At 41.2% G+C, this 15304-nt stretch overlaps 1 protein-coding gene across 5 annotated transcripts in view; it reads right to left on the bottom strand.

Annotated features, from left to right (window-relative positions):
- The window catches only part of PWWP2A (PWWP domain containing 2A), a 45824-nt gene that overhangs the window by 14426 nt on the left and 16094 nt on the right, over positions 1–15304 (bottom strand). For 2 of the 5 annotated variants that reach the window (XM_021712111.1, XM_021712112.1), the window contains exon 2: positions 6089–7053. In XM_021712111.1, the coding sequence (XP_021567786.1) occupies positions 6089–6986 (898 nt within the window). In that variant the 5' untranslated portion in view covers positions 6987–7053. Of the gene's footprint in view, positions 1–4425; positions 7386–15304 lie in introns of those variants that run through there. The other 3 variants (XM_008057633.1, XM_008057634.1, XM_021712110.1) reach the window with 2 other exon arrangements.

The raw sequence follows: 15304 nt of genomic DNA, 5'->3' as shown, positions 1-15304 counted from the left end.
GACAGAGACTACAACTTAAAAAAAAAAAAAAAAATTCATTATTTCCAACCAAAGTGTGGTACAAAAGATGACCTAAGAATTCAGTTTATTAGGGTTATCTACACTGTGTCAAGACATATTTGTTTTCCATTAACTGTACTAATATAAAAAGTAGGAAAATAGAGCAACCCAAAGAAAATAATACATGCATTATGATAATAAGGCTAAAAGTATGATGGGATGGATATAAAACTTGACATCTGAAAAATAATTAATTTAATTATTAAAACTTAATGATTTCCATATTCAGAATTATCCAAAAAAATGTCACTGTAAGGGATAGCTGTAACTGAAACCTACTCTTAAAAGTATTACTAGGTTTTCAAGCCACAGTTACTGCAAAAAATTTAAAAATAAAACAGTTTAGGCCATTTCCTTACTAGACTCTGGTGTGGCCATGTGCTCGTTGAGCTATGGCTGTCATCATGTTTCTTGGCTTTGGGTCCCTCTTACCTTGGGGAGGTGAATTTCCCCTCTCTCTCTCTCTAGTTTACTTTCTAAATAAACTATATTTTCTAACCTAAAAAAAAAATTTAGAGTACTATCACACTAATTCATGTAAAATGTTTACCACGAGGCAGTGACAGCTTTTTTTTTTTGGAGTCAGAGTCTCACTCTGTTGCCCAGGCTGGAGTGCAGTGGCACACTCACCGCCACCCAGCATCGACCTGCTGGGCTCAGGTGATCCTTCCACCTCAGTCTTTCAAGTAGCCAGAACTACAGGCGTGCACTACCATGCCCAGCTAATTTTTTGATATATTGTAGAGACAAGGTCTCACCAAGTTGCCCGGGATGGCCTCGAACCTTTGGGCTCAGGCAATCCTCTCACCTCAGTCTCCCAAAGTGCTGAGATTACAGGCTTGAGCCACCACGCCAAGTCCAGTGACAGCTCTTAATGATGGGGCGCCACAAGAACTGCAGGCACTATTCCCTTGTACGGGTCACCGTGCCCAGCCTATTATCCGAAATTTCAAATACCAAGTTACAAATGGAAGGTAGTAATGGCTGCACACCAATGTGAATGTACTTAATGCCACAGAACCATATAATTAAAAATGGTTAAGATGATACATTTTTGTCTATTTAACCACAACTTTTAAGATACCACACAAAAATAAAAAATCACAGTGCTCAACTACTATAACAAGGAGAAAATTATTTCCACCCAATGCCAAGAAAAGTAAAGGGGAAAAAGTCCTGTTTGGGTTTATAAATGTTTAAGTCTCTTACTTGAGTAAAGATTAAACAAAGAGCTGTTTCTTCTGATCTTAGTATCAATTATCCATGTTAAAAACACCAAGATACTAAAACTAAACACGTACAGATTATCACCAAGACTTTAAAACTATTACTTTTTTCAAAACAGCACAACAAAGCATATTACTTGCTATTGCTTTAATTTTTGGATTCTATTTACGTTGTTGAGTGAAGAAATACAGTTAAGTCTATACAAACTATAAGTACAGAATATAAAGAGCCTATTAACTAAGTCAGAACCATGTAAAAGCAATTGAGGAAGCTTAGCTATTTTATTTTCTCCCAGAAACTGGCATGGCACCAGCTTCTCGTTCTATTTCTGTGTTCGCCTGTATCAGGCATTTCCATTAGAAACTGTTTCAATGGCTATAATATTAGTACAATCCCAGAGTGAAAAATAAATTTGCCCTAACTTAGAAAAAGTCTTCATTCTCTCTGGCAAACTCCCTACTGGAGGCCATCACTAGACACAAATCCTTGAATCAAGATATTATCAACTTGTTTAGAAGGCTTGCTCATCTCTTCTCTGTCATAGGTACCAAAAGAGAACCCATGCAGCACAAAACAGAAAATTCGCAACTTAAAAAGCCCAATTTTAGACAGATTTCTTAAGGTATTTCCAATTCCCAATTCAGTTATTTTATATTCTCAGAACCTTTAAATGTATCTTTCTTTCAATAGAACTAATTTTTAGAAAGAAAAAAACTACTTAAACGGGTATAACTCAATTCTTCATTTGAAACTTAGATAATCAAAGACTCACTAAAGAAGATATATTTAGCGGATTTTGGTATCAGCTCCACGATCTTTGCCCAGTCTACCCTCACATCTAAATTCCTGCCTATTCTACTTAGTACTCATCTACAATTGCAATTTACAGATGTTCCCATCAGAATCACTTAGGGACACACCATCAAATCATGCAAACAAACTGATATGTTTTTAGGTCTTTGGTTCCACATCTGTAAATTAAGAGTTGAATAGATGCCCCTTCCAAATGATTAGTGTTTCCTGGTCTATAAGTTCTAAAAAATAAAAAGGGAAAAATACCTTGAGGTTTTATATTTGAGAATCTCTAAAAATACATTCTTAAGCTTTCAAAGTTCTTAATTTCTCTCCTTGCTAATTCTTTGTTTTAGCCACAACTCTCATACCACTGGAGATGTGGTCTAAACCAGTTTTCACCCTCTGCAAGGGGAAAAATACCCACTTGGGTTACCTCCATAACCAAGAATAAGCACCTCTGTCATTTCGAAGTGAAATGTAAAAGAGGCTACAACTACCCAATTATAATCTACCTCCATCTGCAGTAAATTCTGGACAAATTCATCTAAGAAATCCCCATTTGAATAAAACATTGTTTAATATGCAGCTATTAGATTCATATTCAGAATATGTATTTAAGATTAGAAATTCTTTTTTTTTTTTTTTTTAGTTGGAGTCTCACTCTGTCACCCAGGCTGGAGTGCAGTGGCAGGCTCACAGCCACCACAGCCTCAACCTGCTGGGCTCAGGCAATCCTTCCACCTCAGCCTTCCAAGTAGCTGGAACTACAGGTGGGCGCTACCACACCCGACTAATTTTCTGATGTATTGTAGACATGAGGTCTCGCCAAGTTTCCCAGGCTGATCTCGAACCCTTGAGCTCAGGCAATCCTCTTACCTCCGTCCCCCAAAGTGCAGATTAGAAATTCTTTAACACTTGTTTCTCTACTGAAATTTCAGATGAAATATGCTGGACTGTCAGTTTAAAATGGAGTGATCATTTGGTATGATAATTAGATCATGTTACACTTCAACCTTCTCCTTAAAGGTGTGTTCTACAAAACTGAATGTTATTTGTACATTCAACAATCATGATTTTCCTTCTTTTTTCCTTTTGGCTTCTAAAACAAACCAAATTTGGTTTATGCCACAAAGCATTTACCAAAGCACCTGACTATACGTATAAGCAATACCCACTTCCAAAACCACTATGTTAAGATAAAACTCACCCAGATCATTATACAATGGCTTGGAATTACATATTTTAGGTGACTTTTATTCAGATCTCTTTAAATTGAGGTTTCAAACTTTCAAAATTACCTGAATAAACAAGCTTATTAATCTGAAACAAATACTTGTAAAATCTTTTAGGATACTTCCTTATAACCTCTCAATCACACTGTGAACTTATTTCAACCTGTTAGAATGAAATAATGTCTTTAAACAGTATATCTGTTTCTGTTTGCAGGAAAGAATATGTTCTGTTCAAGTGAAACATATTTTAAAGATTGTGTGTTTATTATAATCAAAAAGCATTGAGTTCCCCAGAAGAAATTTTACTTGCTTTTCTGGAAACTGGTAATTAGTCAAAGTCCATAACTTTAAGAAAACTGACACTACTACTGATTTGCAATTTCCATTAGTCTTTTCATTAATTCCATAGTAACTAAGACATTTCAAATTGGATTATTGTAGAAATCCACAAAAGTTGCTGTTTTAAATTTCTAAAGCTATCAAGTTGAAATCAATCATATTTGAAAGTTAAGTTAGATACAGAAAGTATGAAAGCAATTCTAAAAATTTTGTGATAAACTTGCTTCCACAACCAATCTAATATATTTTTCACTAACAATACAAGGCTAAAAATGGAAAATAAGAAATCAAATCTTAGGAACAGATGGACCATGTAGAAAAATAGTAAGCTCACTTACTAGCCCCAAAAGCAGTGACATGAGGCAGAAGACTAAACAGAGACCAGTTGTAATTACCCAATGTTCAAAAACAAAAACAAAACAAAAAATGAAGCATGTGATGAAATATTAAGGTTAGAAATAAAAAGCTAAAACCCACATATCTATGAGAAATTGGCAGGAAGGATGTATAAAATCTGGAAGAATATCAGACCTCTATACTACAAAACTTAATTTTAAGAATATATTAGTTCATCTCTTATTATATGAAGTTTACCTAGTCTCAGGCAATATAGTCTCTGACGGCAAATAGCAAAATAAAAGTTTGACTTTTCACCTCCTCTAAACACTATTACAAAGAATAATTTTCTACCATCTTGAAATTTTCAAAGCTTTTTGAGAAACACACACAAATAATTTGGATTTAGTTGATTTTATTTACAGCTTTTTTGTTGTTTTTTACATTTCATAGCATTATACAATTACATTTTCTCATTTTCTGACCTGCAAACAGATACCTTAAATGGAAATTATTTTTTTTAATTATCAAATTAGATACATCCAAACGCAACCATTACACATATGACAATTAATTCACAAAGTGTAATTTACTGGGACGTATCCTAAGAATTTAGGAACAGTCAGTCAGGAGAAATCTGACCAAATTTAGCAATCAACTATTTACATATCCAAAGTCAAACTATCTAAACTCTCAAGCCAAAAGCTTGAAAGTATTTATTAAATCCCCACTGGACAAAAGAAAATGATGATTCAAACCTATCCTGTCTTAACAGTTTTAATCCCCAATACCAGGTTGTTTCCCCAGTCTGTAACTGAATGGCAAGCATCTGTTTGTCAAACACCTAAGCATCAAACTTTTACATCATTATGCACATTGAAAGGTTAAGTGTTCCCTAATTTAAAAAAAAGTAGTCATTATATATCCATACTATCCCCCAGCTCACCAGCCCTTACTGCAATCCCAAATATGCACCCTATGTCACATAGTGACAGGCTATTTCCACGTGTGTGTGTGTGTGTGTGTGTGTGTGTGTGTGTGTTTACACACACACATACAGACAGTACTAGGTACAAATGGCAATTAACAGTCCCTATAAAAATTCAATTTCTGTTGAGGCTATGGCTCCTATGCCTTGGGATGGTTTTAGACTTCAAATCTGAAAAATACTGCTAAAATCTCACTTTCTAAAGACAAAATTTGATTGCATGTTTAGTTTTAAGCTTCTCAGTCTAAAAATGGCTTTAAGGTAAGTATTTTTAAAAAGTCAGCCGAGCGCAACTTCTCCCTCCAATTTGGCCAAGCTATTTTGTAAAAATTGTTCCTGACTAGAAAATCTGTGGTGACTTCCCATGGTCTTGCCTACCTTACTGTCCATGTTCACGTTTCAAACTGTGTCAACAGAGCCCGCACTTCAGGGGTCAGCTGCTTGGCAGCCTGCGCTGCCTCTGTGATAGCCTTGCGATACAGGCCCTTTCTCTTCTTATTAAAGCGTGACTGGAAGTTTTCTAAAAAGGGGGAGAGTTGCGAAAGAGCAAGGAAAGATGTTGTTGGAGACCCAAACCACGAAATACAGGCCTCCTGTCGGACTAAAAGGCCATTATCTTTCCGGCTCACAGTTATAGTAAGAATACGGGCTGGCCACCAAGGGAACCCATATATCTTGGCCCAAACAATGTCCCCTACACATATGGTCCTGCCATCTGGTGTGACACATTTAGAGACGTTTTTGGAAAAGACTTTCATTTTCAAGGAATTACTGAGTTTTTTCTCTTCCTTTGAAGAGGAGGAAGTGGTGGAGGTGGAAGGTGCATGCATACTGCCTGGAGGAAAATCAAAACTTTCAGAAGAGCTACACTCAGAGTTGGAAGACTTCAAATCATCTGTGCTATCAATACTACACACTGAAGCACTGGAAGAGTCAGATTTCTTTTGAGTTAGGGTCATGTAAACAGAGATATTGCTTTTGCTGCCCTTTTTGCACAACGTCTGTGGTTCATCCTGCTCACCAGGCACATGCCCTTCATTTGTGTCCTGAACCTCACTGCTGGCCTCTTCAGGGCCTTTTGAGGGACCCTGATTTTCTGAAGGGGCCTCACCTGCTGAGCGGGTAGAGGTGCAGCGAGACTGGGGCTTGGGTGCCATCTTGCCACTCCGCATTTTCTCAAGTCCTGTCTTCAGAGAAGAATCGTTTTCCTCATTCCTGTACCTCTGTGGTTTTAAACGAACCCGGGGTGGAAGGGAACCTGAGCTAGGATTCTGATATCGACGAGTGAAATGAACTTTCGAATGTGCATTTTTGGAAGTAGAGGTTTCACTTTGCTTCCTTTGTGCCTTTTCTTTGGCAATTTTTAACACTTCCCGAGCTTTTGCATGATCCATGTTCTTACTCTGGAGCACTTTTTTTGTACTTAACTGAGCTTTTGATGTATTTGCCTGAGCAGAAACCTTTACTACTCTGCCTCTGCTGTGAGCAATGTTGGAAACCTTAACTACAGCATTTCTTTTCTGGCTTTCATTTTGGTTTTTTCCATCCACTTTATGGTCAGTTTTCAGTTTTTTGTTCACAGTAGTTACATTTTCATTTCTCCGTTTTTTATCTTCATATTTAGAAGAGTCACTTGTACTACTACCTTTTCTAATTTCCTTTTTTTCAGCAACAACACTGTTTTTACATTTGTCACACAGGACTTGCCTGGGTCGCAGTTTAATAGCATTCATTATTGAAGTGGGTTCTTCCCTGTACATTTTTCGTTTGGGTCGCTTAATTTTCCGAGGAGGTGGCTGAGGTATTGATTGGTTATATGTGTCCCTGATAAACAAAGGCGGGGGATAAGGTGCTCCTTCATGGAAGAGAGGTGGTGGTTTAGAAGTCCACAGGCTTTCAGCCAAGCTCAGCTCAGAAGGCGGGACAGGAGAAGTGTCATCGGGAACAGCACCATTCACTTCACACTTGACTTCTATCCCTTCTTGGAATGTATTACTTTGGAGCTGCATGACTTCTGGCTTATCTTTATATTCCCTTCTGGGAAATACTGTCACAGGGATACCATGGGGCCCAAACCTTTGAAAGAAATGAAAAAAAGACATTAAGTTAATGTCTATAATTTCTTAAATGTAAACAATACCTAACGCTTACGCTTACTTATATGACCTTTTCTAAAAACTGTTTTGTGGTTTTACACACACACACACACACACACACACACACACACACACACACTCTCACACACATCTACCCATCACCTCCTCCCCCCAAAATTCCAAAGACCTCCATTTCTTTGGGTCCTATCTTTCAATAAAAACAAACATTTGCCCTACACAATGCCAGAATAGCAGTCATGACATAAAATGGATCATTCCAGTCTTGAATCAGAAAAAATGTTCTCAGAAAGCTTAACAGTAAACATCATGTGTATTACAATGAACTATATACGTTTTCAGTAAAGCAACTATATGTGTGTGTGTACCTCTGATTTTAATAATTTCAAATACTTCACAGAGCAAATTCAGCTTCCACTAACTCAAAAGCAATGAATCAGTAAAACTCCATCTAACTTTACTGCTTAATTGCTAAGATTCAAGGAAAGTTGCCCCTTTATTCTTGCATCCCAACTCTCTAGTCCTCAATTTCTGGCTCCCAAAAAACATAAAAATGTCAGGAACCCAAGATAGTCAAATTATCTCCAAAGCAAATAGGCCTACAGCTGTGGCTTTCAAATTTTTGAAATCATATCTCACATTAAGACATATCTTGGGGCTGGGCACGATGGCCCAAGCCTAATCCCAGTACTTTGGAAGCCCACGGGCTCGAAATCAGCATGGGGAACTTCATCAGACCTCATCTCTACAATAAATCAAAAAATTAGCCGGGTGTGGTGGCACACGCCTGTAGTTCAAGCTACTTAGAAGGCTGAGGTAGAAGGATCGCTTGAGCCTAGCAGGTCGAGGTTGAGGTGGCTGTGAGCATACCACTGCAATCCAGCCTGGGCAGCAGATTAAGCCTCTGACTCAAAAAAAAAGAAAAGAAAAGAAAAGGAAAAGAAAAAAGAAATGTCTTCACATTGGAACCAAGAAACATTTATGTATACTGCATATATGTATTTATACATATACACGTAAATATACAAACTTAAGCCAAAGTTTCACTAAATATTTCACTCTATATTATGGGATACATAATGATTTTTTTTCCTGCTCTGATCTACTTCACTTTTTTGTCTGTGTGTTTGAGTTGAGGTCTCACTCTGTTGCCCAGGCTGGAATGCAAGGCACAATTATGGTGGACTGCAGCCTCCACCTCCTGGGCTTAAGCAGTCCTTACATCTCAGCCTCCTAAGTAGATGGGACTACAGGCTCATGCCACTGCCAGTTTTTTTATTTATCTTTTTGTACAGACCAGGTCTCACTATGTTGCCCAGGCTGGAGTGCAATGGCTCCCTTATGGCCATTGTAGCCTCGACCTGCTGGGCTCAGGCAATCCTTCTGCCTCAGCCTTCCAAGTAGCTGGAACTACAGGCACGTGCCACCACACCCGGCTAATTTTTTATTTATTGTAGAGACGAGGTCTCGCCAAGTTGCCCAGGCTGGTCTCGAACCCCTGAGCTCAGGCAATCCTCTCGCCTCCGTCTCCCAAAGTGCTGGGGATTACAGGTTGAGCCACCAGGTCCAGCTTACATTTTTTTTTTTTTTGAGACAGAGTCTCACTGTCACCCAGGGCTAGAGTACAGTGGTACCATCATAGCTCACTGCAGCTGTGAACTCCTGGGCTCAAGTGACCGTGTAACCAGTCTCCCAAATAGCTGGGACTAAAGGCACACACCACTGTGCCCAGCTAATTTTTTTTATTGAAAATTTTGTAGAGACAGGGTAAATCTAACTATGTTGCCTAGGTTGGTCCAGGCATCCTGGCCTTAAGCAATCCTCCCACCTTTGCCTCTCAAACCTTATTTCTCACAGAAACTTATAAGTGACTATGGTTTAATGTGCCTGGGCTGAATATCAAGAACTTGACTCCTACACTAACCTTGCTATTTGCAGTTTCCATAATGTAAAGTCAAATCACACTATTAGGTAATTTCAGCCTAAGTTAACATTTTAACTGTAAGTACTATTTTATCTAACATAATACACTAATTTCACTCCTATAAGGCAAATGTGCCCAGAACCCAAGGACTGGCTTCAGGTAGTCAGTCAGGTCAAACCCCTAAACATAGATGCAAATGTTTTCATATGTCTGTTTTCCTGAAGAAGAACACGTCTTTGGTGCTCAAATTCTCTAAAAAATTCTTATGCTCCCAAAAAGGTTCAAAATACCTTTGCTGTGAAGAAATCTTGAGATTAGGTACTAACAATGGAAGACAACATCTAATCTAAACTTGGGCAGGGATTTAAAAGAAGCCAAGAAGGCTGGGCGTGGTGACTCACACCTATAATCCCACCACTTTGTAAGGACAAAGTGAGAGAATTGCCTGAGCCCCTAGGTTGGAGATCAGCCTGGGCAACTTGGTGAGATCTCATCTCTAAAATAAATCAAAAATTTAGCCAGGGATGGTGGCGCGTGCCTGTAGTCCCAGCTACTCAGAAGGGTGAGGCAGAAGGATTGTCTGAGCCCAGCAGGATGAGGCTACAGTGTCCATGAGCGTGCCACTGCACTCCAGCCTGGGCAACAGTGATACTGCAACTCAAAAAAAATGAAGAGCCAGGCTCGGTGGCTCAACCTGTAATCCCAGCACTTTGGGAGGCTGAGCAGAGTGGACTGCCTGAGACCGCAGGTTCGAGACCCGCCTGGGCAACTTGGCGAGACCTCATTTCTACAATAAATCAAAAATTAGCCAGGCATGGTAGCGCGCACATGTAGTTCCAGCTACTTGGAAGGCTGAGGTGGAAGGATCGCCGGAACCCAGCAGGTCAAGTCTGCGGTGGCCAGGAGCGGCCTCTGCACTCCAGTCTGGGTGACAGAGTGAGACTCCAACTCAAATAAAGAAATAAAGAAATAAAGAAGTCAAGAAAAACTTCATATCGGGTTCTAACACCTAAATACTTTCCTTGCCAAAGTCACTATTAGCTTGGCTACCAATAACTTAAGAGCAAATATTTACGAACCATAAAAAGAAAAAGAAGGGTAGTTTTTTAATTTTTATTTATTTTTTATTTATTTATTTTTTTTAGTTGGAGTCTCACTCTGTCGCCCAGACTGGAGTGCAGTGGCCGCTCCCTGCCACCGCAGCCTTGACCTGCTGGGCTCCGGCGATCCTTCCGCCTCAGCCTTCCAAGTAGCCGGAATTACAGGCATGCGCTACCATGCCCAGCTGATTTTTTGATTTATTGTAGAGATGAGGTCTCGCCACCCAGGCGGGTCTCGAATCCGCGGGCTCAGGCAATTCACTCACCTCAGTCTCCCAAAGGCGCGGGATTACAGGCTGAGCCACCAAGCCCGGCTATTTTTATTTTTTACTAAGGATAAGACAAGTTTGGGTCTGGGGTAGTCCAAAAATGAAAGGTATCCTCTTACCCCCCTCATTATATCAGACTTTACAGTAAGCTGTTTTCTAATCTAGCTTCTGGTAATAAGTGCTTCCTGACCACTTAATTGCAAGGCACTTTGCAAATTTAATTTTTTCCTATACAATACATATGTTGGAATACAATATTTTTTAAGATGTCAGAAAACAGGTAATTTTTCTTTTAATGTAAAACTACATAAAATAATATGACTTACCTGAGATGAGATCCCTATTTGTGTTAAAATTTTGCAAATCAAAGAAATCATTTTTTACCCCACTACACTTTCACATGTTTCACAGTGGAATAAAGATAATTTCCCTTCCTTTTATTACAGCTAACTAAACCATCATTATCTTTTTGTTTGTTTGTTTGAGTTGGAGTCTCACTCTGTCGCCCAGACTGGAGTGCAGTGGCTGCTCCCGGCCACCGCAACCTCGACCTCCTGGGGTCCAGCGATCCTTCCACCACACCTTCCAAGTAGCTGGAACTACAGGCACACGCTACCATGCCCGGCTAATTTTTTGATTTATTGTAGAGATGAGGTCTCACCAAGTTGCCCAGGCGGGTCTCGAACCTGCGGGCTCAGGCAATCCACTCACTTCAGCCTCCCAAGGCGCGAGATTACAGGCTGAGCCACTGAGACTGGCTCACCATCATTATCTTTATGTTTGAAGTTTCACAGCTGTCTTTTCACAGGCTTCAGTCACCACACCTACCCTCACAGCGACCTTTCATCAACTGTTTGTATCCTCTAAACTTCAGTTTTCACATGTGAGAATGAGCAACCGTATTCTTGTAAGCTTTTTCTTGACAAAGATTTTTTTTTTTTTTTTTGAGTTGGAGTCTCACTCTGTCGCCCAGACTGGAGTGCAGTGGCCGCTCCCAGCCACCACAGCCTCGACCTGCTGGGCTCCGGCGATTCTTCCGCCTCAGCCTTCCAAATAGCCAGAATTATAGGCATGTGCTACCACGCCCGCTGATTTTTTGATTTATTGTAGAGATGAGGTCTCCCTGCCTAGGCGGGTCTCGAACCTGTGGGCTCAGGCAATCCACTCACCTCAGCCTCCCAAAGGCACGGGAATACAGGCTGAGCCATTGAGCCCAGCAACAAAGATTTTTAATCTTATTTTCAAGCCAATAATTTACTAGAGTTTAGGGGGGTCCTTCTCATATTTTTAATTTATACTCAGTGTGAGTGAGGATGATCAGCCAACAACTTTACAGCTGTTTATAATAAGTTGTAGAATTTGATGTGTTTACCTTCATGGAAACCAGTAAGAATGCTAATATTTCAAGTGTATTGTTTTTCTCTTTGTCTTATCTTTATAAGCATACAAATACTCAAGCATTAAATATTTTTAATAGCACAGGGAAACAACTAATTGGGTAATGATGCACAGAAACTATAGGCAACCAAAAGAAAAAAGGGGAAAAAAAGAAAACCAAACTGGTAACTGTAGATGGTGAATGACTGGCAAGGCAGAAAAAGATTTCTAAATAATAATAAAACATCTTCAGTGAGAGGACTGCCTAAGCCCATGGGTTCGAGACCACCCTGGGCAACTTGGCAAGACCTCACCTCTACAATAAATCAAAAAATTACCCAGGCATGGTGGTAAGTGCCTGTAGTTCTAGCTACTTTGAAGGCTGAGGTGGAAGGATTGCCGGAGCCCAGCAGGTCGACGCTGCAGTGACCAGAAGCATGCCACTGCACTCCAGTGTGGGCAAAGGAGTGAGACTCCAACTAAAAAAAAAAATTAGCTTGGCATGGTGGCGTATGCCTATATTTCCAGCTACACAGGAGGCTGAGGAAGGAGAATTCCTTGAGCTAGGAGGTTGAGGCTGTGATGATCCTTCATCATGCTACAGCCTCAGTGACAGTTGAGACCCCGACTCAGGAAAAAAAAAAAAAAGCCTGGCAGGGTGGCTCATACCTGTAATCACAGCACTCTGGGAGGCTGAGGGAAAGGATTGCTTCAGCCAGGGTTTGAGACCAACGTGGGCAACTTGGCAACCTCATCTCTACAATAAATCAAAAAATTACCCTGGCATGTTAGTGCGTGCCTGTGGCTCCAGGCTCCAACTACTTGGAAGGCTGAGGCAGAAGGATCGTCTGAGCACAGCAGGTGGAGGTTGTGGTGGCCATAAGTGTGCCACTGCACTCCAGACTGGGTAACAGAGTGAGACACCGACTCAAAAAAAAAAAAAAAGAGCTGGGCTTGGTGGCTCAGCCTGTAATCCTACGCCTTTGGGAGGCTGAGGTGAGTGGATTGCCTGAGCCCTCGGGTTCGAGACCCACCTGGGCAACTTGGCAAGACCTCATCTCTACAATAAATCAAAAAATCAGCCGGGCGTGGTAGCGCACGCCTGTAGTTCCCGCTACTTGGAAGGCTGAGGCGGAAAGATCGCCGGAGCCCAGCAGGTCAAGGCTGCGGTGGCCGGGAGCAGCCACTGCACTCCAGTCTGGGCGACAGAGTGAGACTCCAACTCAAAAAAAAAAAAAAGAGGAGAGAGAAAAAAGACATCACATATCCTCCATCTAAATAAACATGCCATCAGCCTAACATGGACGACATTCCTAGGGCAATGTTACCAAACTGAGGATGGAAACATTGCGAAACCAATTTCACAGATCATGTTATGATTAAAATAAAATCAAAGAAGCCAGGCACAGTGGCTCATGACAGTAATCCCAGCACTCCAGGAGGCCAAAGCAGAAAAATCACTTGAGCCCAGGAGTTTGAAACCAGCCTGTAATTCCTGAGACTGATGCGGAAGGATCACTTGAACACAGGAGGTCAAGACAGGAGGCAGTGAGCCAGGATTGCACCACTGCCCTCCAGCTTGGGTGACAGAATGAGAGCCTATCTCAAAAAATAAATGAAGTAAAATAAAATCAGAGTGTGGGAGCAGTAAAAGTATCTGTAACTACAGTGAATTTGTTTCAAGTACTCATAAGTATATATGGACCTTTTTTTTTTTTTTTTGAGTCAGTGTCACTCTGTGGCCCAGGCTGGAGTGCAGTGGCACACTCTCAGGGCCACTACAGCCCTGACCTGCAGGGCTGGGCTCAGGTGAACCTTCTGCCTCAGCCTTCAGAGTACCCAGAACTACAGGTGCACACCAACACACCCAGCTAATTTTTTTTTTTAATTTATTATACAGATGAGGTCTCGCTATGATGTCCAGGCTGGTCTCAAACCCTGGGACTCAGGCAATCTTCTCGACCCAGCCTCCCAAAGTGCTGGGATTATAGGCATGAGACACTACACCAAGTTTCCTCAATGTTAAATAGATAACTAACTATACTAAAAGGTTTGAAAGACCATTAATCTATGTAACTGCAACCTTAATAAGAATACAAAGTAGGCCAGGCGTGGTGACTCAACCCTGTAATCCAGAACTTTGGGAAACTGAGGTGAGAGGATTGCCTGAGCAAGCAGGTTGGAGACTAGCCTGGGTAACTTGGCAAGACCGCATCTCTACAATAAATCAAAAAATTAGCCAGACTTGGTAGCATGTGCCTGTAGTTCCAGCTACTTGGAAGGTTGAGGCAGAAGGATTGCCTGAGTCCAGCAGGTCAAATCTGCAGTGACTGTGAATGTGCCACTGAACTCCAGCGTGGGCGACAGAGTGAGACTGACTCACAAAGAAAAGGAAAAAAAAAAGAACACAAAGTAGGTGCCTTAATAAACCCTAAATATAAATTTCTCAAGTATACTCTGTGAAAATCTCCATAACAACATCCTGGAGTATTTGAAATGGAAATTCCTAAACCTTGCCCTAACAATAATTTCTAAGATTCTCTTACAGTGAAACCCAGGATGTGAACTTTTTAGCAAGCACCTTTGCTTTAGCTTTTTCTAGGGTGAAGACAATCATGTTCCATGTGAAAGCTCATCAAAGAGTGACCTTGGCAGATGAAGATTTTATTTTTTATTTCTTATTTATTTATTTATTTAGACTTGGAGTCTCACTCTGTCGCCCAGACTGGAGTGCAGTGGCCGCTCCCAGCCACCGCAGCCTGGACCTGCTGGGCTCCAGCGATCCTTCCGCCTCAGCCTTCCAAGTAGCTGGAACTACAGGCACACGCTACCATGCCTGGCTAATTTTTGATTTATTGTAGAGATGAGGTCTTGCCAAGTTGCCTAGGCGGGTCTCGAACTCGCGGGCTCAGGCAATCCACTCATCTCAGCCTCCCAAAGGCGTGGGATTACAGGCTGAGCCACTGAGCCCGACTTCTTATTTATTTTTAATTCTGAGTCTGTATCTCACTCTGTTGTCCAGACTGGAGTGCAGTAGCATGCTCATGGCCACCACAGCCTCAACCTGCTAGGTTCAGGCAATCCTTCCGCCTCAGCCCTTCAAGTAGCTGGAACCACAGGTACCCGCCACCATGCCTGGCCAATTTTCTGATTCACTGTAGAGAGGAAGTCTTGCCATAATGCCCAGGCTGGTCTCAAACCCAGGGGGTTCAGGAAGTCCTCTCACCACCACCTCCTAAAGCACTGGGATTACAGGCATGGACCACCATGCCCAATAAGGAGAGGAAGATTTTCATGAGCAAGTAGATAGGCGATAAGCTTACTGGTATCCTTTACTTGTAACTTTTTCTAAAATAACTTTTTACATTTGCACAGTCAAGTGATGTAAAAAACTTTTATTTTTTTTTTTTGAGTTAGAGTCTCACTCTGTCACCCATACTGGAGTGCAGTGGCCGCTTCAGGCCACCGCAGCCTCAACCTGCTGGGCTCTGGCGATCCTTCCGCCTCAGCCTTCCGAGTAGCCGGAATTACAGGCATGCCTGG

The sequence above is a fragment of the Carlito syrichta genome, unplaced genomic scaffold (assembly GCF_000164805.1).
Source record: "Carlito syrichta isolate Samal-C Ts95f unplaced genomic scaffold, Tarsius_syrichta-2.0.1 Scaffold303084, whole genome shotgun sequence".
NCBI lineage: Eukaryota > Metazoa > Chordata > Mammalia > Primates > Tarsiidae > Carlito > Carlito syrichta.
This window is presented reverse-complemented; position numbering and strand designations above follow the sequence as displayed.